The sequence below is a fragment of the Chelonoidis abingdonii genome, chromosome 15 (assembly GCF_003597395.2).
Source record: "Chelonoidis abingdonii isolate Lonesome George chromosome 15, CheloAbing_2.0, whole genome shotgun sequence".
Taxonomy (NCBI): Eukaryota; Metazoa; Chordata; order Testudines; family Testudinidae; genus Chelonoidis; species Chelonoidis abingdonii.
The window spans coordinates 4,078,362-4,105,795 of record NC_133783.1 but is presented as its reverse complement, the minus strand read 5'-3'; the positions used below and the strand labels follow the sequence as shown (position 1 = coordinate 4,105,795).

Sequence of the window (27,434 nt, the reverse complement as noted above, 5' to 3'; positions counted from 1 at the left end):
TGGTTTCAGAGTGAGATGTTGATTGACTACAGGATATGGGGAAATCACCGTGGTTAGTACATTAGTAGTTATACACACTTGGTTCACTCTCATCACCTAGTGAGTGTATATTTCACACTAACCATTGTTCAAGACCCAACTCTGTCAAAACTTCTGAGTCAACAATATTACATTCTGAGTCCAATAACTCAGTACCCCTGTCTGTCAATGCAAAACCCCTGCTCTGGTCCCTCAGGGAGGGAAGGGTACGTGGCTATTCTTCTTTCCTTCAGCTGAAAATGGTAACCAGAACCATAAAGAGGAGGAAGCAATGGATAGAGGGACATAGATAGAAAAGGCAGAATGCAATGTTCCTTTGACTTTCTCCAGGCTGAGCAGATCAAGGAAAAGAGCTAGACTGAGGAGCATTTTTATAGTTTGAAAACCTAAAAAATGTTGCCATACAAAAAGCCTCTGTTTTGATTTTGAAGGCATGGTCACCTTAGTTCTATAATACATCACTGCTGGGGCATATTGGCGTGATGGTTTGGGGAAACCAGACAATAATGCTTATTACCCCACCTGGGATGTATTTGTTTTGCGCATAGACGGAACACTTCTAGTTTCCAGAGCTGCTAGTCCAGCATCATTCACCAACCTTAAATAAAGAGAAAGGATTAGGAAAAATGTAAGATGACTTCTCTGTGTGAGACGGGATGTCATACAATGGAAATCCCCTTTTAGAGCCTCACATGGCTCTGGAATGGCAAAAAAGTCTTTGTGGAAGAAATTTTATTTGATTGTTTACAGCCTACTTCTCAGGGAGCATGAGATTTGGACCATATCCACCATGCAAATTAATTTTTTGCAATTGTTTGTTTCCATCTCCAGAAGTAAAGTCACTGGTTACTTGGCAGCCCACCAAGAGAACAATGATGTGTTTTAACTGATATCTCAGTGGAAAGTTCTTAGAAAGTCTGTAATCTTTCTGTTCCATTAGTGCTTTTTGAAGGATTAAATACAAGAACGAGATTGCTGAATCGTGAATTAGTATTAAGCCAAGGATAAAAATTATGCACACACAAAGGACAGTGTAAGTCTTGTTCAAAAGGCTGTACAAAGTAGAGCACATTTTAAAATCTAGGAAAGCTTGGCATATATCCATAGGTTTTAATTCATTCTTAATATCATGAGCATCCAATGAAAAATAAAGTTAGTTCAAATTAGGAGAATGAAATTATTATGACTGAGTACTGAGATGTCTTTCTTCTTTATGTCCCACTTAGGTTCTCATCCAAAGCTGGTCAAAATCAATGGAAAGATTTCCATTGACATCGATGAGCTCTGGATCAGGCCCATATAGACAGGAGACCCTTGCATGTAGTGAAGCAGTTTACAAAACTGGGCATTATTTTGAAATGTCCTTTCAATAACGGCCATGTGCCGGACCTGGTATGAATATGTTTAAGATGTGTAATTACCACTTACTCAGCTCTTATTTAATCTGTAAAGACCTTGCAACAGCAACATTTGCCTCTGCAACCACAAAGCTCAAGTATAATTCCCTATCCGAAAGGCTTTCATCAGGACCTCCTGCTCCACTTGCTGCTAATGAATAATGCAGCAATGGCCCTGCTGACTGTACTAAGCAGCTGTGATAATAATAGGGTGGCTTTTGGTTCTTTATACCGTCTAGGTATAAAGAGCAAGTTTGATATTAAACTGACCTTTGGGGATTCTAACGTCTTTAATGGGAAAGCTATATTCATGGCTTCTTCCCAAAGCTTTATACTGTATTGTTCAAGCCATGTACGTATACCTCTTTCAGAGATTCCACTGTCATGCCTCAGGTCAGCAGGTGAACAAAGCAGAAAACATGGGAGTCACCTAGTCATCCTCTTTCTCTCCAGCCTTCCTCACTTCTTAAAAACATCTGCTATATTTTCAGAGTTGTCTTCAGTTTCAGTAAATGATGGGCTCATGATAGGACCTTTCTCTTATTGTCCATCCACCCTTCCTTGCTTAATTTTTAACAAGCCCATACCTCATCCTTCTAGATATTTTAGCTCATTTTCTGCTGCTTTTCAATCTGATTGTATTTATTATTTTATTTTATTACCTTAGTGTCTATGAGCTCATCAATGACCAGGACCTGATTGTGCAAAGTGCTGTAAAAACATAGAACAGAAAGCCAGTCCCTGCCCCAAAGAGCTTGCAATCTAAGAATAAAACAATGCACAACACATAGAGACAGATGGGAGAATACATGGAAACATTGGGATACTGTTGGTCCGTGTGCTGGGCAGTGGTACGAGTGACCTAACCATTGTAATGATTTTTATAAGATTCATGACAAAGGAGAAATTTAAGGAGTTTTTGCAGCATCTTGACTGAATTTGTTGGGGTGGGTATTCTTTTGTCATCATTCATATGAATTAGTAGATGTATAAAATTATTAATATATTGACATACAGACGCACAATTCTGAAATGACACATACCCAGTCTTGGAGAGTGTTCAAAATCAAAACCCAGATCTAGAATTTGCAAATGATCCCTGTATTCGTAACAGGCCAAAACTAAAACCCTGAATTGAAATACTCCTACACTTTGGATTATTTGAAATCCTGTTCTAAATTCTGGATAGTTTAAAATTAACTTCTGAATTTTTTCTCTATAGCCTGTCTCTAACTATATATTTTCTTCCCTTTCTCTTGGTACAGAATGGGTCAGATCTTCAACTGGGCAAATGTGCACAGCTCCACTGAAGTCAATGGTGCTATACCAGTTTAAACCAATTCAGGATCTGGCACAATATATTGCTCTGTTTTCAGAACTTCTTTCATATTTATATGCCGACAGATTAAAAACAAAGAGTTAGCAGTGTTCATTCTGTAACAAGAAAAGTCCAGGTTGGGGGGTGGTGGTGGTTTTATTATTAAATTATTAAATAGGCAAGATAAAAACAACTGGATATTAAAATAGGGAAAATAAATAAGAATCAATCAGAGATAAAGTGTGCCCAGTATCCATCTTGGGTTTATAAATATGCCCATGGGATCTCTATGTAATGACTGTCACTTGTATTTGAGTATGACTATGACTGTAAATCAGTTTCCACATGTAGGGTTCAGGAAATGTGCTGAGGCAAGTTAGTGTCTACGTTCCTTCCTTCTGTTGGTCAAACTAGGACAATGATATTCTGTTGCATGTTCTGCTCCCTTTGTAGCAGAATGCCAAGCTCACTTGTCATGGGCTATATTCTCCCGGGTCATTAAGTCCATCCCAGCAGACTGTATGTGCCGCTTGATGCAATCCTTGTAGTGGAGTTTGGGATGGCCAGCCTTCCTTTTGCCTTTTTCAAAGAACTCTCTTAGGCAGTCTACTGTTATCCATACGTATGACATTGCCGACCCAAGTCATTTGCCTCCATGCTTAGATTAGCTTAACATGGCTGCCAGCCGTAGTACCTCACAATGAAGTACTACGGATGTGATCTCTATTTGTAACGTATAAGCTCTAATTGTACCTTATTTGGCCATTGAACTATCTAGCCTTTCCTGAATTGGTTTTTAATGTATCTACTACCCTTTTGTATGGATGAAAGGTTATTTTTATTTATTTCAGTATTTGGCTTTGCAATAAGACTAAGGACCACAGGGCTATAACTTAATATCTTTGAATAATATTAGGTATTTTCTAAATATTTTGGCCACTGAAAGCAAGTACAAGAGAAATGTGAATGTTCTGAAGCGTTACACATTCATTTGGGTCAATTCACCAATATGTCAATGGACAGTATTTTAACTTTTGTTGTGTAAATGTAATACATTTTAAAACTTCTGTTGAATTCATTTCAGTTCCTAACAAATTTGGGCTTTTGAAAATCAGGCCACTTTTATTTAATCTAAATATAGGTGTACCTAAAGCCATTAGCTAGCTAGGTTTGAAAATTTTGATCAATAATTAGCAGACACTTTATTGATTATACTTTTGTTCTAGAAGCAGTGTTTGGCTTAGAATAACATGGCATATAGTTAATGTAAGATCAATATAATGATATTGTGAAAGTAACATTTAGGATTAATATCCAGGAAAAATCCTGAATTGTAAGTATTAAACTGAGAAAAGTTGTGCAAAGCCCATTTCTTGGAACATTACAAACTTGACTGGAAAAAAAAATGTTTGCAATGTATGGTAGATAGCAATCCTGAATTGGCTAGGGGATGAACTCAATGACCTTATAAGTCTTTTCTACCTCCAACTTGTTTGACTTTTTGACTTTATAGTAAGAGACTTCATTAAACCCCTGCATTTTGTTCAAGAAGCTCTTGCTTTAATGCTCTTCTAAAACAGCGGTAGTTTGACATGACAGGCAGAGATATATTGTTGCCTCGGGATGCTTTTCTTCTTTTGATTGATGGCTGAATGGCTGAAAAATTAATTTTGGCATCTTTCCCTGAATCACTTGATGTGCATTAATTTCATTGCTTGAATTCATATTATGATAAGGAATATATATTCAAGACAGAAATGTATGCCACAGCTTAAAAAACCCCAAACTCTTAAATATACTGTAGTGCTTTTTACATTAAAATATACAATACTCTACCACCTTCAGGGTGTAAAGCTTTACGCATGGTCTCAAAACAGTTGGCTGGATTCTAGTCAAGCCATTTAATAGGTTGGGCCAGTACTTCAATCACATATTTTACAGCAGTGATAAGTTGTTTACCTTGTTGGGTATCTTACTGAATCTGGCTCACATATAGCTGGTGGAAGTGGTGTAAATGCCTTTTATGTCCCCCAGCCATTCCACCTGCAGCAGAAGGGGGAGAAAGGAGAAGGCATGGCAGAGCCAAGTTCCACAAACCCAAATCCTTTGTTGCCTAAGAGAGTTTATTCTAGTAGTGCCAGCAATGTAGATTAGAGCAGAACTCCTCCTATTGTAATTTACACTGGGGCTGGGCATCCCTGAATCAGGAAGTCACAAACAGCTCTCTGCAACTGCCTTCTCAGTTGTGCATGAGCAGCTCAGTGTAGCAAAGAATCAGAGTTATTGTTCTTTGCAGCATGTGTGTAACGAACCCCAGAAAATATAACATTTTATGAACCAATACTGAGATTTTGAAAGCTGTCTAAGGGAATTAGATGTCCCAGTCCTAATAAAATCAATCAGAACTCGCCACCCTAATTCCCTAGGTGGCTTTGAAAATCTCAGCCAAAGAGCTTCACAAAAATGCCTTCTACTTCATCTCCTATCAAAGCCTTTATGTACCCATTGGCCATTACATCTGAAAATCTCTCTCTACTCATAGTCTCTGCTGTGTGATGCATATCGTAATAGGGATGCCAGTAAGAATGGAGTTAGGTGTTCATATTTGCTTATTAATGTTTCATTGTAACATGAGTAGAATTTTCTTGCAGCACAGGCTCAGTTTAAAAGAAATGTTTCCATGATCTGTAAAAATGCATGTTGGATCAACAGTTTTAAATCCACCCTTTCTCAAAAGGCATGAAATTCCTTGTGTGTTGTGCAATTGCATATCCTCTGGTTAGTGACAGTGACTTGCTGCGATGTCAAAAAAAATGTTTCATATATCATTTCCCCTACTCTGGTGTAGCTGGCAAGTTATTTTGGTTACTCTTGTGTCACAGTTTATTAATCTTACCCCCAAGGAGCATATGTTCTCATTGTTCATTATTACTGTGTTGATGATATGTCATATGTATAATTCTTGCAATCATGAAAGGCTCTGTTTTTGATAACACAATTCACTAATAGTCAAAGGACTAATTATATGAAGGGATGTCCTATTGTAACTGAAACTTTTAATATTTTAATGGAAAGTGATAAACTATTCAAATAGACATTTTGGTAGTGGTGCCTATGATTTACATACACAAATATGAGGAGGTGGCGCACCAGGTGCAAAAAAAAGACCCAAGTTATCTGATTCACCTCTCTGGTCCATATGGACCTGAATTTTAGAGGCGCTGAGTCCCTGCAATTCCACTGAAGACATGCAATTTTGGCCAAAGGCTGCAGCACCATCTTTGGGGAACCATGTCTGTAGTCCCCATTCTCAGTTTCTGTGGCAGGCTATTTCCAACAAATGTTATATGTGGGGTCAGACTGTGGGTTCTGCTACTGAGATTCCAGCAGGGACAGAAAGTTTGAAGGGATGCTCCACCACCACCAGAGAGTAACTTTGTATTTGGGCCCCAAAATTCTAAAAATATTCCTGAAGGCATACTTTCCTAAGAGCTCCTTAGGAGAATCTGCTGTTGAACACAGGGCCATAGCACCTCTGCCTATCTTTATTATTTTACTGTCCAAGTGTAAAAGTGTTCTTTGCAATGTTGTTGTAGCCGTGTTGATCCCAGAATAATAGAGAGCCAAGGAGAGTGAGGTAATATCTTTTATTGGAACAACTTTTGTTGGTGAAAGAGACAAATTTTCAAGCTACACAGAGTTCTTCTTCAGGTCTGGGATAGGGAACCACAATGTCACAGCTAAATACAAGGTGGAATAGATTGTTTATGCTAAATCTGTTCCATCTAGTATTTAGCTGAGACACAGAGTACTTTTCCCAGACCTAAAGAAGAGCTCTCTGTAGCTCCAAAGCTTGTCTCTCTCACCAACAGAAGTTGGTCCAGTAAAAGACATTACCTCACCCACCTTGTCTCTAAAGAGTAAAAGGTCTCTTGTGTAGTATCAAAGTTTCTTTCACACTGCAGCACCAAAACAATGGACACACTTTTAAAAAAAAATTATTGATCTAGTTGCTCAGATAGTTCGTGATGCAGCAGCGAGATGGGGGTTAGGGAAAGAAAAGCATTAGAAATTATGATGATGATTGAGAAATGCTGGCCAAGTACTAAAATGTTCTGAAAACAAGTGAAACTTTACACAAACATTGTCAAATGATAAAATATTTCCACATATTTGCAGAATTTTCACAAAACAAAATCAGGAACTCTTTTGGCTAACTCTTTCCACAACTTTAATTCAGCCACTATTGTAATATACCTGCACAAAATCCCCCAAAAATTCAAGTAGACTAGTACTTAATTTTTACTTTGCATTGTTTATTGGTGTTCATTGGAACCCTGCTAACCAAGTATTATTAATTGTCAAAAAAACAAACAAAAACAAACTGGGCTACCAAATTCAACTAACTAAAAATTGATTCATGTTAAATCCACTGGTTATATTTTTCCAGAAAGCATTTTTTATTCATGATGCTTCATCTATGTTTCTTTTTCTTAGATTGAGGAGGATACGTGGCAGAAATACTATCTAGAAGGAGTCTCAAATGAAATGTATACAGAATATCTATCTAGTGCCTTTGTGGGTCTGTCTTTCCCTGCAGTTTGTGAGTAAGTAGATATATATTAATTGTCATAAATTCCTTGCCTGCTCTTAAGTGAAATCAAAGGTTTTCATAGGAGGCATTTCCACTCTGTTACAATCCCAATATCATTGCCTCATCAGATGGGATCCAGTAAAATAAACATTAAAGCAATCACTGTATGGAAGTACTCCAAACATTTTAATGTCTGTTTCCAGAAGAGACTTAGAACTAAGTGAATATAAACGAAAGACTAAATGCCAAGTGTGTTTGAAAAAAATGAATCAGCAATCTGTTTAAAGGGAATTATTTATTCATAACTGGTGTCCGATTGTTTCTTCTAACAGTTCCCATTCTTTGGATGGTGGTTGTCAGCATCACCTTCTTGATTCTTGCCCAATCTCAAGAAAATTATTCATTAATGTGAACAGCTGTAAAGGAGTTGTATATACTATAGGAAGAGAGTCATTTAACACACCATAGAACAGCCTGAAAAACGCTTTGAACAAACATAACTTCTGCCAACAAAAAGAGATCTATCTGACAATGAAAGGGGAACATGTGGGGCATGGACTGAATAGCCATGCATAGTCCGTAGAACAGTCTTATGCCTTACTCCTACTGAGGACTGAGTAACCTTTTATCTATCCAGGAAGGGCTCTGTCAGAAAGAAGTGAAAGTGCACAAGGCCACAATGATAGATATAGCCACTCCAAACACTTCCTGAATAATTTAGGCCTATTAGATTTCTATTGATGATGATGATGATGATGATATTTTCTATTCGAGTCACATCGAGGTCCCACTGTGTTAGGCACTATACAAACACATAGTCTTTGCCCTGAAGAATTTACAGTCTAACTAGACAAGACAGACAGGGTGGGAGGGGAGATAGTCACAGAGAGGTGAAGTGACTTGGCCCAAGCTTATATAAGAGATTAATATCAACAGATCCTCAGGGTATCTGAGTCCCAGTCTAGTCTGGCCTTATCCAGTAGACTATGATGACTCTCAGACCTAAATCTCATGGCAACTCCATTCTTGCAGTTGAGACCAGAAGAGAGTGGGAGGGGCCAGGTTTCCAGGGAGTCACTTGCTTTTTTCCTCTGTAAGGTAGAGTGACATTCTCTTTATATCATTGCTTCTTTTCATGTGGAATAATATCACCATAGTTTACAACATAACCTGTGAGTGAGAGAAGCAGCATGATAAACAAGTGATGGAGCTTTGGTCTTAAATAATTTCTGAGCGTATGTAGATTTAAACTAATCCAGGCCACAAGTCAATGGGGATTTGTGTGAGGAAGGGGTTCACAATCCAGCCCTTAGCTTCCAGGGCATGTGACTGGCTTATTAATAGCTAGTGTTTGTTTACTCTGAAAATTGTATCAGAAAATGTCTTCTCCTATGTCAAATACACTAAACAGAAAATCACAAAAGATACCGTTCTACATGGTATTGAACGAAGCCTAATGTGTACTGTCCACATGAACCAAGTTACAGGAACAAAATCTCCAAGCAAAATCCTTTGTCAAACCCAGTCAAGTTTCCATATGGTTCCTAGAAAAAGATAACAGAGAACGTATTCAGCATAGAGCTATCATTCATTCAACACACTGATACAATGGAGGTACAATAATCAATAAAGACAGGCTATTTAATGAGATTTAGGAACATCCCAAAACATTTGAGCTCTCCTCAGGCGTTTGATTATCTAGAGGCTTAATTATCTCTGTTTTCTAGTTTAAATTAAAGAAAAAGATATAACTCAAATATACCAGCAGTGTAATGATAACACTATTCAATTCAGGTTAATTAAACATAGTGGTAATTAGAGTGTAGTGTTGTATATCACTGCACTTGGCACATAAGTATTTTCATTACAGTAAAAAGTGTCTATTCAATTTCAGATGATGCATAGGGCACCAAAATGTGCTTAAAACTGGTTTGTGAAAAGGAAAGAGAATTGGTGGACACTCTGAATACAATCAACTATCAGCAAAATATAGAGACATTTAGAGTATTTTTTTCTCATCATGCAGGGATCTTAAACAGCATGCAGCCAATGACATTTTAAAACACGGAAACTGGATGCAATGTGCTGTCCTTATGGGCTCTTAGTATTCATTACTAGCCTGGTGGATTTTCAGCAAACCAGAAACATGAATGCTTGGTGATGGTGTGACAGGGTGCTATTAGCAGCACCCTGATCACTGACAGGCTCAGCTGAGGGCAATTCCACACTTTCTGGTGGGGATTGTGAGCACCTGGGTAACAATCACAGGATTAACAAGGTAATAGGGGAGACTATAAGGAGAGGAAACAGGAAGCAAGGGGGAGCTCCAGAGGAGCTCAGAGAGTGAGCCTGGGCTGGAGAGTGAGGGCTGTAGGGAAGCCTGGCTTTGCTCTAAGCCTGTTGCATGGTATTGTTATGTCAGAGAGAAATAAATGCACGCCCTGGTGAAAGACAAACAGCCGAGTGTGCATTTGCGACTGCAAAACCATCCAACCTGTCTAGCCAGTGAGGTTCACCAGGTAGCAACAGAGGTGCCCTGTGACAAATGGGCTGCCACTCAGTTCAGAGAACTGGATGCAAAAGGGTGGCGAATTACGAGTAGTTTCTATGGAGATAGGACATTAAACATTTTAGAAGCATCACCAGCTTTTTCCACTACTGTAAATGGACCCTCCAAGTCAGAAGGGGAGGGTATTCATAACTCACTGTAGAGGCTTTACCTGCTAAAAGATGGTGGCCAAATGCTGCTACATAAGTTTTATTCAGTCTAGGGAAAACCCAAGACTTGAACAAACAGAGATTCATAACCGTAGGATTCTCCAACATTTTGCTCTTCAGTAGATTTCTTAACACATCTTTTCTTGTTTGCCATGACGTTCCTGTGAGTTCTTAGTTCTCTCACAAGACTGGAGCCTACACATAGAAATTGCCATTAAAAAGGCAGCATTTTCCAGTTCTTTCTGCACCAGAGTATGTGACATATGGTGGTATGTCCCTATATTTAGGGTCTTAATTATCTTGACGGCAGTGTCTCAGATACTGTGGGGTAAAAAACACTGACCAAATGCTGTGCTGTTAATGGCAGCCCCTGTACATACCGTACAAACAGCTCCCATGTCCCTGACCTGTTGCTTATTCAACCTCGGTTTGAAAGTGCCTGTTCCTGTATCACCAGCACAGTCACTCTGGGTGTGTCTTCATTGAAGCTGGGAGTGTGCCTCCCATCTGGAATAGACAGACTCTTGCTAGCTCAGTTCAAGCTATAGGGTGACCAGATGTCCTGATTTTATAGGGACAGTCCTGATTTTGGGGTCTTTTTCTTATATAGGGTCCTATTATCCCCCACCCTCTGTCCTGATTTTTCACATTTGCTGTCTAGTCAGCCTATCAAGCTCAGACCCACCCAAATCCTTTGATCTGAGCTTGGAGGACTATTCTGAGCCCCCGTCAGTGCCACAACATCAACACAGTTATTTTTAATGTGCTGGCTCAAGCCAAGGTAGCATGAGTCTGTCTACCCAGGTTGAGAGGCATGCTCTCAGCTTGCAGTGTAGACATACCCTAAGTGCCTACTCTTCCCAATAGGTGGAGTCCTAGAGCTGTGTCTTCTCCCAGCAGCTGTGCCCTGAGTCAATATACCTACTCCACTCCTACTTACTTTAATTGGAGGTAGGAAGAGTTGTGCAATAACAGCCCCATAAATCAATTTGAGAATATGAGAGGTCTTGGAAGACAGATATTCAATATATGGAACTCCCTCTTTTTGAATATATTACATCTGTTTGTGAAACCCATTACTTTACCTAAATATGAATGAGAGTGGGGGAGGGATAGCTCAGTGGTTTGCGAGTGCAATCCTTGAGGGGGGCCATTTGGGGATTTAGTTGGGATTTGTTCCTGGTTTGAGCAGGGGGTTAGATTAGATGACCTCCTGAGGTCCCTTCCAGCCCTAATAATCTATGATTCTAGGTTCCCCCACATTTCCCTTTATTTTTAGCCCCAAACTTACCAACCACATTTGCAGGGAAATGGTTAACTAAGATGTAAATTCTTTGGGACAGGGACTGTCTTTATTATTTGTTGCTCCTTTTTAACCACAGTGCCTAGTCAAAATTTTGGTTCCCAAGGGTGTTCCAGTAGGAAGTAGAAATTGGTGATGGCCAAGTATTTTTTTATATGATTTTGTTTATTTACAAGGAATCTATGAAGTCCCGTGTCTCTGAACATAGAATGAATCAAAAAGCTGGAAACTGCTTTTGTTTACAGCACCAAGAGAACAGTTTTCAGCTTGTAGGCTGTGACAGGGTGCGACTCACTACTGCGATGCCCCCTGCTGGATGTCCCAGGCATCAGCTCTGCTAGTTGGTGCACCCTCTTCTGGTGGTGTCCTGCCGCAGTCATTTATGCTCCAGGGACCCATGTCATTCCCAGGACCACAGCATTCTCTTCATGACACAGCCTTCTGGCTGTGCTGCAGTCTGTGCTTCCCCTTTCTGGGGGACAGTATCACAGTCCCTTAGTCCAGCCACTTCCTCAGTGGCGAGTGGAGGTAGGGGCGGGGTGGGAATCCAGGTCTGCCCACTACTCCAGGTCCCAGCCAAGGGACCCTGTAGATGGCAGCTGCTTGCGGTGCCTCCTCCGACTCAGTAGATTTCCCTGGTCACTTCCCCGTGGCCCCAGCTTCCTCTTTGCCTTTGCCTGCAGATCCCTGCAGCCTGCCAGGAGTTGACTTTGGCTCCCCAGATCTCTTCCTGCAGCACTGATCTGTCCAGGGTGCTTGCTGTCTTCAGCCTGCAAGGCAACCAGTCAACTCCCTCCTCAAGGTGCAGGGAGTGACTGAAGCTGCTCTGCTCTGCAGCCCTTCTTATATGGACCAGCCCATCCTGATATGCTGCTCCTCCCAGACCCTCTCTGATTGGTCACAGCCTCCCAAGAGCTCTCTTAACTCCTTAGACCCCAGTGTGGGGCAGGCGCCTCAACACCCCCCTACATCCCAAAACCTTTCTCCAGGGTCAACCAAGGCTGTCTCTCTCTCTCAGTCTGTTTGTGTCCAACCTCAGCCCAGTTCTACACTGCACACTTACTTCGGTATTACTGCATTGCTCAGTGATGTGAAAAATCCACACCCTTAAGTGATGTAGTTATACCAACCTTAATCCCCCCCAGAGTAGACAGTGCTATGTCGGTGAGAGAGCTTCTCCTGCCAACATAACTACCGCCTCTGGCAGAGGTAGAGTTATTAACCTGGCAGCAGAGTTCTCTCCTGTTGGCTACAGGTATCTTCACCAGAAGCATTTCAGTGGCTCAGCTGCATCAGCATAGCCATGCAAGTTTGTAGTGTAGACCTGTCTTCAGTTTCTGCTTGATTATCTTCTCCCTGCCCATCCATACCAACTCAAAACAATACATAGCAAAAGCTCCTGGGTGGGTTCACGCACACCTTTTGTTTTAGGTGTGGGTGTATGTTTACAGTCATGTTAATTGAAGGGTGAGTTCACACCTACCAATCTTAATGGGGTTTTAACTCAGCTCATAACAAGGTTTCACCCAGTCATAACAATATGTTTGTATAATGCCTAGCACAATGGAGCTCAGCCTGGTCGTGGCCCACAGGCATTATTGCAATATATAAACATTATTAATAAAAATGAATAATAACTTTTATAGATAATAATATACTACACTGTCATTGCCTGCCCATGGTTAAAGCTGTGTGAAACTCAGTGATTTCACATCACAAAGGTGCACTCAAATATTTTTCTGCAATTTCAATTTTCCTGGATTTGCACCCTGCCTCCCCTCATTCAAAGCTACCAAATTTTAACTTATTTTTGTGGGTGTGAAACCACACAAAATTACACAAGTAGCTGGAAGAGTGTGTTGGGTTTTTTTCTGTCTCATGCACCGGCAAATCTGTCAGCTAAATTTGGACTGCAGAACCGTCATAGTTGCTGATGGTACAAAAAGGCCAAATGAACACAGTTTGATTTTCATTGCAGATCTGGTGGATAGAAAAAATAATCTTTTGACTTGCAAACTGAGATAATATTTGATCTGGAAATTATTGAGATAAAATGAATATGAAACCCTACAATGTCATTTTTTTTAAATTCCCTTTTCTGGCTGATAGCATTGACAGATTAGACACCAAATATACTTACTGTTCAGGCATCATTCTTACCACCCACCAAATGACAGCCTTTTCTCAGATTCATGACAGCTGGCAGCAAATGCCTCTACTCACCTACTCATGCCCTTGCCAACCACCACTGATTTAATTGAAACGGTTAAAATGTATATTTACAATGACTTATGGAACCTCCTGAATATGGCCACAGATTTGGGTTGTCTTGAAAATGTGATTCTCCACACTTATTTGTGTAGCATTTATGAAAATGAACTCAGATTTACATCTGAGTGTGCAAGGTACCTTCCAAGGCCACCCACTTTTCTCATCACCATGGCTTAGTCCCCCATTCATTTTTAATATCTTTAAATAGCGACCCTTTCTGGCCATGAACCCTTTCCACTCTCTATGATTTAAACAGGCTAGTTCTTTGGCAACTTGGGGCCACATTCTGTGGATTGCTTACTACCACTATCATAAAATGGTTTTATATGGGGATGATGTATGATCCAAATCTCCTTGAAGCCAACAAAAATACTTCCATTGATTTTATTGGGTTCTGGATCAGGCGCACAGAATGTGGGTCGCCTGCTCCTATCATCGAAACTAACAGAAAAATGACTGTTTCCCCTGCCAGATGCTAGTTATGTGAAGAACAGGACCTGATAGGTGCTCTGTGATCCTCAGAGTGCAAACTGATCCCTGGTTGCAAATCAGTCCCTCAGGAACCCATCAGTGCTTCCTTTGTAAACATGCTGTCTCAGTCACTGCATACCTTCATGCTGATAGCTGTTTTCTGCTCCCATTGCATGATTATAGCTGGGTTATGTTATATATGTCCCTGAGCCAGAAGACCTTTTTAAGAGTGAGGGACAGTGGCCTCTACTAGGTGGTCCGTACAGTGAGCCTACAGGGATGAAGCTACTTGGCATTATCGTGAGTTTAGCAATAACGCCATGAAAGGAATGAGAATGTGCATATTATCTCCCAAGACATCAGGGAAAGTATTAACTGAAGTGCTGAATTACATTAAAAACGTTGCTGTGCGAAACCATTCAACTTTGTTTGTAGAACAATATTTTGACCAATTCCAAATAATTTAACTCCAAATCATCTATTGGATTCAGGCTGTGGAAATGAAATGTTGCATTCTTCCATTTTTTGGCTGTGAACATGAACAACATTTTCCATGCACTGACTCTGTCAATGGGTATTTTTTTTTCAGTCAGCCATTCATCACTTGCAAAATATAAAAGCTAATTGTGTTTCATTTTATTGGTCAGAAGGGATTAGGACAGAAGACGTGCCTTGAAAATATGGCATCTCTGTGTCTCTCACAGCTGAGACTGTAGTTAAAATTCTAATTTGACATGGAACTGCTAATGCCCCATTAACTAAGGTCTGTATAATAGATTATATTGAACTTCCCAGTAGACTGATTCACCTCTCATTTACCTTGTTGTAACTCCAGTAACTTTAGTGGCACTGCTACCGATTTACACCAGTGTAAAATGCATGGGAATCAGTCTTAGGACTTTTGTATCAGGGCCGCCCAGAGGATTCAGGGGGCCTGGGGTCTTCGGCGGCGAGGGGCCCCTGCTTTGGCGGTAATTTGGCGGTGGGGAGTCCTTCCGCTGAGGGACCCGCTGCCGAATTGCCACTGAAGACCCAGAGCAGAAGAAACTCCAGGGGCCCTGAAAAACTCTCATGGGGGCCCCTGCGGGGTCTGGGGCAAATTGCCCCACTTGCCCCCACCTCTGGGCAGCCCTGTTTTATATGACTACAGGTCAATACAGATAGGCTTACATATTTCGTAATCCATCTCATGGTTATGTCCCTTGTTTGGGGTTTTTGGTTTTCCCCTCACCTCTTGTCAGGATACATGGAAATTTCTGTTTTGCGTCTTATAATTCTCAGTTTAACCACTTTTCCCATTTAGACTTCAGTAATGCATGTTTTGAACAAATTTGTGATAATGTGATGAACAAGGTTGTATAATTATGAAGTATTATTGATGATTAAAAATTATGAGTTAATGGAATAACCCTCTTCTCCCCCTTGCTCCCCCTTCCCTCCCTCCCCCCCCCCCGCAAAAAAAGTTATGCTTCAAAACAACAGTGGAGCTGCTCCATGGCCATTACTCTAACCTCAATGATGCAGTAGTGTTTGTGTCTCCTGTACTGTCCTTGCATTGTGGATTTTGACAAGTGGCTCCACATAGTCATTCATTGGCCATGCCCCTGCCTCACTCCACCTGCAAAATTTGCCATAGATGAGAAACTGAGTGCCCCTGTCCCAGGGCCTTTTCATTTCCTGCTCTTTTTCAGCAGAATTTAAGGAGGTTCTGCTCTTTATGACCCTTCCCACTCACAAGTGGAAGGGAGGGCATATAATTTGGCTTGATATTAGTAAAAATGATATAGTTAATGACATTCTGCACAATATCTCTCACATACTGAAGCATAAACATCTAGAAATCCACCACCCTCTGCATTTGCTGGGAATATATGGGACGTGCTCACATAAAGCATCTTTAAGGTACTGAGAACTGTGGTGTGATCCAATAAATCAGCTAAGCAGGTGCTTACCTTTAGGTATGTGATTAGTTTCATGAAGTCAGTAGATCTACTTACATGTTTGAAGTACCTGCTTAAGTGCTTTGCTTAGAATGTGCTTCAGCGTACAGTTTTGAGCCTGTAATCAGAATGTCAGATCTCAGTTCATTGATTCAGAGGACAGCAGAAAACTCCCATACTCCCTGTCAGTATAAAGTAGTGGGTTGCTGACCCTGCATTTAATAAGCTGTCCATAATATTTTTTCATGGATTGTATGCAGTGTGGTAATTTCCACTCCACTATACAAGCCTTGCTGAACTCACAATATTTTCAGACAATGTCTTTATGCAGCAGGAAAGAAGCATTGGAAATGTCTGTTTATCAGACTCTTAAAGGACACAAAGTACTTGGAAATGCCTGTGTTAAGTGATAAAAGGGAAAACAGCCGTCACTAGACCTACTTTAACATCCAGAATTATCCACACAGAGTACAATCAATTTCAAATAACAAAAAATAATATATATATACAAAATAATTCCAGCATATCTAAATGCTTTATTTAAGAGACTATTGTAAATCTATTTATCAATTGGAAATTTATTCATGTGTTATTAATATTTGACAAGAAAATAAAATCTCAATGCACATACTTTTGATAACTGTGACAGGATTTCTGGAAACAAGTAAATGGGAGATGCTCTTATATTTTCTGAGGGTAGGATCTGGTTCTTAGTCAAAAGTAGCTTGAAGAAAATGTAAATGGCCAGAGCTGGCTTTGAGAAAAAACCCTTTCCCATCCAATAGCTTGATATATAAAATACCTTTTGTGTATATGTTAATGCTCAGTGTATATTAATAGCTCACAAAGATGTTCCACTGCTCAGATACTGGTAGTAGATGCCTTAGAAATAGGAGATGTTTATACATATACACATATCCATACATATCCCAATACTTTAATGTACAAAGAGTACAGCAGGTTTCCATGTCTAATTAATGCCAATTACTAGCCTTACCAGTCAAGAGGGCTGATTTAATGGCAAGAACAATTTATTTCCCTCTGGGTAGGTAGAAAGAGTTGGACTCAGCTTTTAAGAGCCTTTGTTCATGAACATCTGTGTTCAAACTCCTGTAGTTAACAGATGATGCTCGCAGTAAAAAAAAAAAAAAAAAAAAAAAAAAAATTAAGAATAACTGTAAATGTCACTGTCAAATTTTGTGGACTTCTACATAATCGTTGTGGGGAGGGAAAGTGATCTAACTTCTTGCTATAGCACTTTTATTGAGGTGATTGCTAGTATAAGACCTTTGTGTGATAAATGGCATTTTTCTGTTTCTGACATTATTTTGCAGCCAGAAACATACATTATGTTAGTCTTATCAGGCTAAGTTTCCAGAAGTGGTCAGACAGTAAGATTTGCCTGGGCAGTTGTTGAATTGCACAAGCAAGTACATGTAACAAAATATTTTCACAGCTTAATAACACTTTCAGCCAGGCAAGTTGATTTGAATATTAAGTACTGTAAATGTGAATTGTATACTGATTCATAGACTCTCGGACTGGAAGGGACCTCGAGAGGTTATCGAGTCCAGTCCCCTGCCCTCATGGCAGGACCAAATACTGTCTAGACCATCCCTGATAGACATTTATCTAACCTACTCTTAAATATCTCCAGAGATGGAGATTCCACAACCTCCCTAGGCAATTTATTCCAGTATTTAACCACCTTGACAGTTAGGAACTTTTTCCTAATGTCCAACCTTAACCTCCCTTGCTGCAGTTTAAGCCCATTGCTTCTTGTTCTATCCTTAGAGGCTAAGATGAACAAGTTTTCTCCCTCCTCCTTATGACACCCTTTTAGATACCTGAAAACTGCTATCATGTCCCCTCTGTCTTCTCTTTTCTGTACTCTATGCCACTTTCCAGCTGACAGGGAGCTAACAGTAGCTCTCTGAGTCTCAGCCACCTAGCTCCTGCATAAGTTAAAGCTCATGGGCTGGGTTGGGGTCCAATCATAGTTTTAATTTACATCAGTGGAGAATAAGGCACAGCTTTGCTCTTGAATGGCTTCTCCAGCATCCTCTCTGACCTCAACACACACATTTCCTTCACTTTCAATGGGAGAAGTGGGATGTTCCAGCATAGAAAGCTGCAGAGCCACCTCTCCCAACTTTGTGCTGGTCAGAAATTCTCCCTATATAAGGGGAATTCTCTAGTGCAATTTTCTCTCTGCTTGTGGTTCACTTTATGCAGCTTAAGCAGTGTGGACAGGAAAATCTGGCTCTATAATGTGGTGTCTAGTAGCGTCCCCTCATATTGCATCTTTCTGTTTGCAGGTTTGATTTGTGGGAGTCTAAAGAACTCCATTGTTTTACAATTATTTACTTAGCGCCTTGTCCACTTAGTTTACTTAGTATACTGTCCATGTTTTCCACATTTACTGTACAAGAATAGTGTACTAAATACATTCATTTTACACTGTCCTAAGTACATAATTGTAAAAGGGTGAAGTTCTCTAAACTGTATAAACCCATAAAAGAAATACTCCAAGAAAAATATGTGAATCACATTTCACAAGTTAATAGCATATGGAAGCATGTAACATAGTATTCACTTAAATCTGAGTGATGAAAACAGAATGCAAATACTTTCTAGCTAAGAATTTTATGTTTTATTTTATAATTCTGATATTGTCTGCATTTAGGAAGATAGTTGATTGGGTGTTGGACTCAGTGGGGACATACTGGTGTAAAGCTGGTGCTTCCTGGAATGTATTGGTAAATAATGGCTTTCACAGATTTTCACAATTATAGTGGTGTTCGTTAAAAAGTCAGTATTTGCCTTTCTACACATTTCCCCCTACATTTAGAACAGGAGATAATTTTGCTAACTGAGGTAATAATTGGCAAATATTGACTTTTTAATATATCCTCTGTTTAGGGTTTTAATACTGGAAAGTACGTTGTTTAATGAATGTGCAGCACTGGCAACAGGAGTCCTATAGCTAAATTCCAACACAGATTTGAAAATATGGCCCCCGATATCCGCAATACAAAATGAGCATATGTTTGGTTTTGAGTATTGTGCCCTTTACTAGTTAATAAAAGTGATACTGATGCTGTCAACTTGCTAGAGTGATATATGAATGAGGGTGACTGTTGTTAACCTTCACAATGGAAAGGCCTTGATAAGTGCTATATCTACAGCCAGTTGAGAATTTTTTTTAGGTTTTTAGCAAAAAAATCTCATGAAAAATTATGTCCGTTTTTCATCACAAAATGTGGAATTTTGAAATGTTTTGACTAATACTAGATATATGATAACAATCATGAAAAAGCACTGAATCTTGACTTCTTTTCTTCCTGCAGACTGGTGTTTGCGAAGCTAAAGCTCTTAATGATAGCCATAGAATACAAGTCAGAAAAACGGGAAAGCAGGTATGTTAATGGCTACAAAATTTGACAGCTTTTCAGTATGCCCCATGGACAGTTTGGTCTTCTTATTTTTTTTCTGAATGAACATAGCTCTTTTTATGTAAGTGAAAGCATTTCAAAGCATAATTAATGTGGCATCACTTTACACCAGTTCACATAATACTGGTAGGCTCTGCCTCTCACCCCCTCTGCACCTGAATTAACATTATGTCAAATACTTTGCTGGAAGAAAGGCTGGTAATTTTATGTGCAACTTACTTCAATAAGTGTCACTTAGTATCAGTGAAACAAATGGCTTCCACCTTTTTTTTGCCCTGGCTGACCTCACGAAGGAGCCAGTCTGCTCTAATCAGAAAAGTAGCGTATTTTACTGGACTGTCAGGAATGAAAGGTAGCAACAATCTCATGATAATATGTGCTGTATTATGTACTACGTGCATTTCTCTGCATCACAGTTTTAAATGAATGAGATAAGAAAGCTATTTTTAGAATAAACATGGAAGGTTTGGACAGTATAGATACAATAGATAGATATAGATACATATTGTATATGTGTGTGAGAGCGTATAAATAATATAATTGAGCTGTGAAGGATTTCTTTTAGTTAGAAAATCTGAATATGCAAATTTCACTCTCCATCCAAAAATTGAAGGAAAAAATCTTTATAGCTAATAACAAAAATTTATAGACAGAAAGAGTTGTTTTGTGTATAAGAGCTAAAAAGAGTCTCAGCTTAATGTGCGCTGGTGTCAGAAATCTAATTTATCAATACCTCCATCTGTGCATTCACACCACATTCATTGTTAGCTGAGATGGTCACAAAACCTCCTGGTCTGTTGCGAGTGTGCTCTAAAAGGGCATGATGCAAAGTAATTGTTGACTTACAAACTCTATTAAATATTTCTGAAATATCTTACCAACATACTGTAGACAAATCCATTGCAAGTTTCTATAGTAAAACTGTTAACATACGTAGAAGTCTGTCATCTTATCTTTTTGGTAACTGGTCACCTAAATCTAAGATGGAGGTGATATTGAGTTTATACAGCATTAGACTATGTCTACACTACCACTTCTGTCAGCAAAGCGTATGTTGTGCAAGGGTCTGAAAAAACATACCCTTGTGTGACATAAGTTTCGGCAGCATAAGTGGTAGTGTGCATCCATACAGCTGTGCCACTGTAAGGTCTTTAGTGTAGATATAGCCTTAACCTTCACCTGAACAACCAGTTCACTTCTTAAACTAAGTATCACAACTTTGGACATGTTTTTATATTTTTAAATTATTTGTTTAAAGAATGTTTAATCATTCCTAAGTATCCATTTTTCTGCTTAAAAAGAATCTATTAAAAAAGTCATGGGGTATCCAAGACAGTCTGAATGTTTCCACTTGTTAAGTGGATAGTTGAAATGTAGCTTCCATTTAATGTTTGATTTTACATCCCTCTTTTTTTTTCACAGTCCTCTGACAAGTGATATGTGAAATGGTGTATGTGATGCTGGATTTTCTTTTTGTCCAATACCACTGCAGATTAAGGGGACCCTTCTTTTAAGTCAGAATTTTGAAATGTTTTCAACTCCCATGGGCTTATCTTAAAATAGATACCTTCCAATGAATAGCCTCATTCTGCATTAGCAGATGTAAAGGGAGCAATTTATTGTTATGTTTGATCAGTTTCATCCATTACTAGAAAGGACAATATAATAGAAACATTATTGGTAACTATTTACATGAAGTTCTTGGTTTATACTGCTCCTCAGTAAGAATTCATACTCAACTCCTTGCTGTCATTGCTTCCATTGTCATTCTGTGACATAAGTGTTGATATCATAGCTTTTCTTCAATAATTTAAGAGAGGATCCATCTCCTATGTAGGTCAACTGGAGCCCTTCCACCAACTTCAATGGGAGTTGAATTGGTCCTTATTCACAAGATGGTACAGAAAAGTCAAATAAAGTAACACAGCATGATAGAGCATCCACTTATATATATATATATTCATTACTTAATGTCAAAAGTTAAAAGTTCATAGTAAAGAAATATGGTAGAAAGTGAGGACAATAGTATTTCTAGGAAAAAATAAAATACTAATGAAGATGAGTTAACAGTTTTGAGACTGTGAGAGCACAGTATTTGTTATACAACAGTAGAGAAATCCACTAGTTGGAGGTCCAGCTTTTGCTCTGTTAAACTAGTGCAAAAATAGTACTGTTGTCTGATGAACCAGGAACTGTTTTCAGGTTAATTATCTTGTGAACTACCATAGCTAGAATATTTACATTTCATTAGAAAGCTTGGAATAATCACTTTCCGGTGACATGTAACGTTAATTTATAGTTCTGCTTGTCCATGTGATACTGGACCTCAGTATCACATACTTCTGATACCATCCTGCATTTCTACCATATAATTTGGCCCCAGTTAACCAGAGCACTTAAACATGTGCTTAAAAATACCAGTAAATAATTAATGTAATAAATTAAATGAAACCCATGCTTTAAAACCAGGTACAGTCCCATTGAGTTTAATGGGACCTCAAAGTTAAGCACAGGCTTAAGTGTATTGCTGAATTGGAACATGTTAATCTAACCAGAAATGTAATGGTAGAAACCATTCATTTCTCACTTTTTAGGGTTTCTTGAGGATATTGGCTCTTAGAGTCATGCCTGAATTGAAGCAGAGAAATGAGAAAGCAAGACAGTGATCAGAATAACCTGATTTTAAGCATGGGGAGTCAGTTTACTGCATTCATTATTCACCAATATTTTTTATTGCTGTTGATTGTGATGAAAATATCAGACCTTTTTTCCTCCAATTCTAATGTCTTCAACATTTAACTGGGCCTTAATTGGTAGTTCCTCTTCAATGTGAATAGGGAAGCTGCCTATACCATAGGATTGAACCCAGCTTCTCACACTTCTTGGGTGAGGGATTCACAGTGAAAGTGTACAAATTAACTTGCCTCCTTGTTTTGTGAAACTTTAGAGAAGTTCTCCACAGTTTACATTTGATGGCAACAAAAATGTTCAGAGGAAAAAATATTTAATTAGATGCCCTTGCTTTGAGGACCAGTATAGCATGAAATTCCTGAGTCCAGATACATTTTGAAGCTCCAGTACCAATTATTTCAGGGTCAGTGAAAGATTACGTATTTGAGTAGTGTCCCTGTGGGTGCTCCACTTCAGGTGTGCGTATACCCCTGAGATTTGATCAGAAACTTTTGGTAACAGTGCTTGTTCAGCTGACGCATATACCCTACACACCCTCGTGCCCCATACCGAGGCTATATAGGGCTTCAAGGGCAAACCGCACTCAGTTTCTTTTCAACCTCCTTCAGCCAGAGACAGAATTTAGTGTGCACCTGTTTCCTCTTTTATTAGTATTCTTCGTATTAATAGTTCTTAGTAGTAGTAGATTTAGTGTCTTATACATGTTGGAGCGTTTGTTCCCATTTGTTTTTCTCTTTTCTTTCAAAAAATGTATATATACATATTTTTGGGTTTTTTTGTTTTTCCCCCTATTGAGGGGCCCTAACAAATCTTTTTCTGTCTGAGGTGCTGGGCTCCCTGGAGTTTAAAAGATGCCTCTCTTGTCAAGAAGTAAGCCCCATGAGTGACTGGTACTCCCAGTGCATTTGTTGTTTGAGAGATACTCATATTCTCAGCAAGCACAAGATCTATACTTTTTTTAAGGGAAGGTTCCCATAAAAACAGGGAAATAAAGTATAGGCTCTTAGTAATGGAGCTAACCTTAAGACTGGCTTCTGACCAGATGCAGAAAACCCACCTGTACAAACTGTTAGTGCTCTGTCAACGTTGAGATTACAGTCACTGAGAGCTTCCAAGGTGAAGATGGCATCAAAACCCTGGTCTCTGACAATCTCTATGAGTGAGGTGCCAACGATTGTGCTGGCGGTGCCAAAAGCTTCCCATTCTAACATAAAGGAGGGAATATGAGGAGAATAATAGCAAGTTCCTTCTTGAAGAAGATTCAGTTACTGGAGTCCCTGAGATGGCTGCTTGTGAGGCTCTGAGCACTTCAGATACTATGAAGAACTTCAACTAAGTCCTATACTACAGCAGTAAAGGCCTCAGCACCAAAGACTACTATTACCAAGAAATAGTGGAATCCACTATCGCCTTGGTACTCACATCAATACCTTGGACAATGGCATCTGGAACGTCATCAGTGCCTGCATCAAGTTCTTTTGTGTTCCTGGTATCACAGACATTCTGGTACCTGAAAGACCTAACGGTACCGAATGAGCCTGAGTCTCCACTCCTTGTGAATTCTGGACACCTCTCAGTACTGAGGTCTGCTGAGTCACTGACTGCTCATGTTTCTGTGAAACCTACGTCTTCCCTAACTTCTACTATCCATGAAGCAGGGTTGCCCCCTCTCATACAATATGTGGAGGAGCATTCTGACTCAGACTCTGAACTTTCAGTTCAAGGCTCTCCACTTTATTCCACAAGACATTATTCCTTGATGCAGATGCAACAAAGCAGGATATCAGACCCCTGCCTACAAATATTTGGGATGACCAATGTTGGATATCACCCCCCACCATGCCTTTTGGTTCCCCTCACTGGCCTTACTGAGTGGCACACTGTCTGAAGTGGTTCACAACCATGAGTGCCAACTCATGGGGAGACTGTCAAAAAACAGGGCAGATACTCCAAACTGTCCATATGTTCTATCATTAGATTTCCCTAGACCAGTAACAAATGTGAATGGAAGCGCTATAATTGTCCTACCATGGAATCACAAACAGACTGAAATGCCCAGGAGGATTATCTTGCAACTGAGGCAAAGCTTGATTTTGTAATAGTGGGTTGCTGTATACCTAAAGATTCAGGTGGCTACCACTCCCAAGAGACCAGTCACTTACTTCAAGTCAATTTGTACCTCAGATCTGCATCAAAGACAATGCTTGTAGCCAATCCTATAGTCAACTAACTAACGATTTATTAATTAGGAAAAAGAAATACAGGTTAAAGCAGATAAACATATATACACAAATGAGTTACAGTCTGTGGTTTGAAAAGGTAACAGAATTGTAGCAATCTGTCAGCACTGAATGTATTTTAGGGCTAATCCAGGTTCAGTCTGGGGGTCTCTGCTTCTGTTTGATAGTTCCAACCCTGTCAACGTCCAAAAAGCAAAAGAGATGAAAAATTTTCTTGTTCACTATCTTTATTTCCTCTTTCCAGAATCCAAGCTGATGGGGTGAGCCGTTTTTTCATTTGGATAGCTGCATGGGTGTGAAGGGGCAATTAACAAAATCTTTGTATTGTGATATCCCACAATGGCCCATTTAGTTTTGATGGCCTTCTTAATCAGCAGGAGACAATCTCATCTGACTGATGGTTTCAGGGCAACCATTTTTTACAATTATGAAGCATGTGATAAAGATATTATTAATTAATGCATGCAGCAATTTACAAGCATTTCATAAAATCTAAACACTAAACACATTGTTACAAATTCAATATCCATACTGACACATTGGAAAAAAGAATGTTTCACAGCAATGAATTTCAGTCCTTGGCTGGGGCTAAAGCCTCGACAAAAGCTTGCACTTGGTTTGCCAGCATCACTCTCGGATCCTTTCTCAGTGTACCACCTGCGATTTCAAGGGACCATGATTCTCAGGGACACAGAATCCCTTGTTCCTGGATACTACCCATCCATCCTCCCCATTCTGAGCCAAAGGAGACCTTGAAGGAGCAAGAGGCAAGGGCAGAGAAGGAGTTCTTCCCCCGCCCCCCACACATACAAATATTTCTTGTCATCACCTGACGAGGCAGTAATGTCACAACTGTCTTCATTAGCCAAAAGACTTTAGGCAATTCCGGGACCTGATAAAACAGGTTGCTGACACCCTGCAAATTCCCCTGGAGGAAGTCCAGGGTGCCCAGCACAGACTTCTGGACATATAGCACAGGTCTACCACAGCATGGGCATCACTGCCAATTAATGAAGCCCTTTCTGAGCCAGGCAGGACCATCTGGCAAACTTCAGCAATGCCCCCAACCCCTACAATTCTGCTGATTAAAAAAACCAACAACTACATTCCGACCAGGGATTCTGAGTTTTTATTTTCTTGCCCAGTACCAGATTCTCTGGTAGTAGACAGTCCATGAAAGGGGCAGGCAACATACCTCAAAAGCCACCTCTTATAATAAGGGCCAGAAATGTCTGGATCTTTTTGGTTGTAAAAGCTACTTATCAGTAACCTCATAGTTCATGATAGCTAACCACCAGGTGCGGAAGTCAAAACATGACTATCTGAACTACCTGACCATTTGCCACAGGAGCACTGAGAACAGTTTGAGCAGCACAGTAATCGAGTGTCAGCTCTTTGCAAAAATATCACTGCAGGCTTCACTCGATACAATGGACCCTACAGCTGGAGCTATTTCCACAGCAGTGGTGATGAGACAAGTTTTCTGGCTTCAGTTGTCTAGATTCCTGTGGGAAGTACAATCTATAGTGGAAGGTTTACCTTTCAATGGCCACAAGCTCTTTGCAGACTCCATAGATGACTCGCTTCATACCTAAAGGACCTTAGGGCAACACTTTAGGTATTTGGGGATATACACACCTGCAAATAAGAGAAAATTTAGTAGATCTCAATCAGCACAAAGATCTCACCTTGTTCGATTTTCCATCTTCCATAGGCCACCATAACCACTAGCTAAGAGATTGATATTTTCAAAGAAGACGCCTACAACCACATTGACTGTTTCATCCCAACCATCAACATCATCCATATGCCAATTTTGATGGTTTGGTCAAGAGTCTAAACCACCAAGTGACCAGAATTTTTCAGGTGCATTACACAACCCCCCTACTCAATTTGGGGTACCACCTCTCTCTATTCTTTGAGTATGGGAGGCTATAACATTGGACAAATGGATATTGGAGGCCATTACATTGGGTTATACTATTCAATTTACCTTAATCTTGCCTCCCACCCCCCTTCCCTGTCCCTCTTCATGGACCCCTCTTATGATCAATTACTGACACAGGAGATCTCTTTGCTCCTAAGTCTAGGCGATATAGAACCAGTTCCACTTCAACACAGGAGAAAAGGGTTCATTCAAAATATTTTCTGATAGTAAGAAAAACAGGGATTAGAGGCTGATACTAGATCTCAGAAAATTAAACAAACATGTCAGACATCTGAAATTCAGGATGGTGTCCCTAGGAGCTATAATTTCCTCCCTGGAATTAGGGGACTGGTTTTTGACCTTTTGACTTCAAAGATGCCTGTTTCCACATAGCGATTCATCCCTCTCTAAAAAGATTTCTTCATTTCACAGTCACAATTATTACCAGATCCAGCCCTACCCTTTGGCCTGTCATCCACCCCATTGGTGTTCTCAAAGATCACAGTGGCCGTAGCAGTCTACCTCCGTCATCTAGGAATAAGCCTTTCCCTACCCCGACAACTGGCTCCTCAAGGGACAATGATATCAGGAGGCATGGTTTGCAGTTCAAACAACAACTTTACTATTCCAAAGTTTAGGCCTGCAGATAAATCTTGAGAAATCGATTTCGACCTTACACAGCAAATTCTCTTTATAGCAGAATTTTTAGATTTGATAATGAGTAGAATTTATCTCCCTCTTGACAAGTTCCCTGCTCCTTATCTAAAGATTGCAGCTGAACTCTCAAGTTCCAGCAAGGACATATCTGCAACTGCTGGGACACATTGCAGCTTCCATTTCTGTGACACAGGTTGCATCCTTGATGTCTCCAGGGGAGGCATACAACAGTTTATGTACCCAAAAACATAGTCTGAACAAACAAGTATCTGTACCCAACTGGCTACTTCAGTCACGCACCTGATGGCAGAATCCTTCCAAGGTTTGTGCAGGAATCCTGTTCACCCAGAATCTCCCTATTATTATGTTAACATCAGATGCTTCCCTCTTGGGTGGGGAGCACATTTGGGTCC

General features: G+C 39.8%; 1 protein-coding gene across 17 annotated transcripts in view; it reads left to right on the top strand.

Moving 5' to 3' along the window:
• The window catches only part of KCNMA1 (potassium calcium-activated channel subfamily M alpha 1), a 902,086-nt gene that overhangs the window by 714,795 nt on the left and 159,857 nt on the right, over positions 1-27,434 (top strand). For all 17 annotated transcript variants that reach the window (XM_075072755.1, XM_075072754.1, XM_075072751.1 and 14 more), the window contains exons 15-16: positions 7,252-7,361; positions 19,402-19,470. In XM_075072755.1, coding sequence (XP_074928856.1) covers positions 7,252-7,361; positions 19,402-19,470 — 179 coding nt within the window. The remainder of the gene's footprint in view (positions 1-7,251; positions 7,362-19,401; positions 19,471-27,434) is intronic.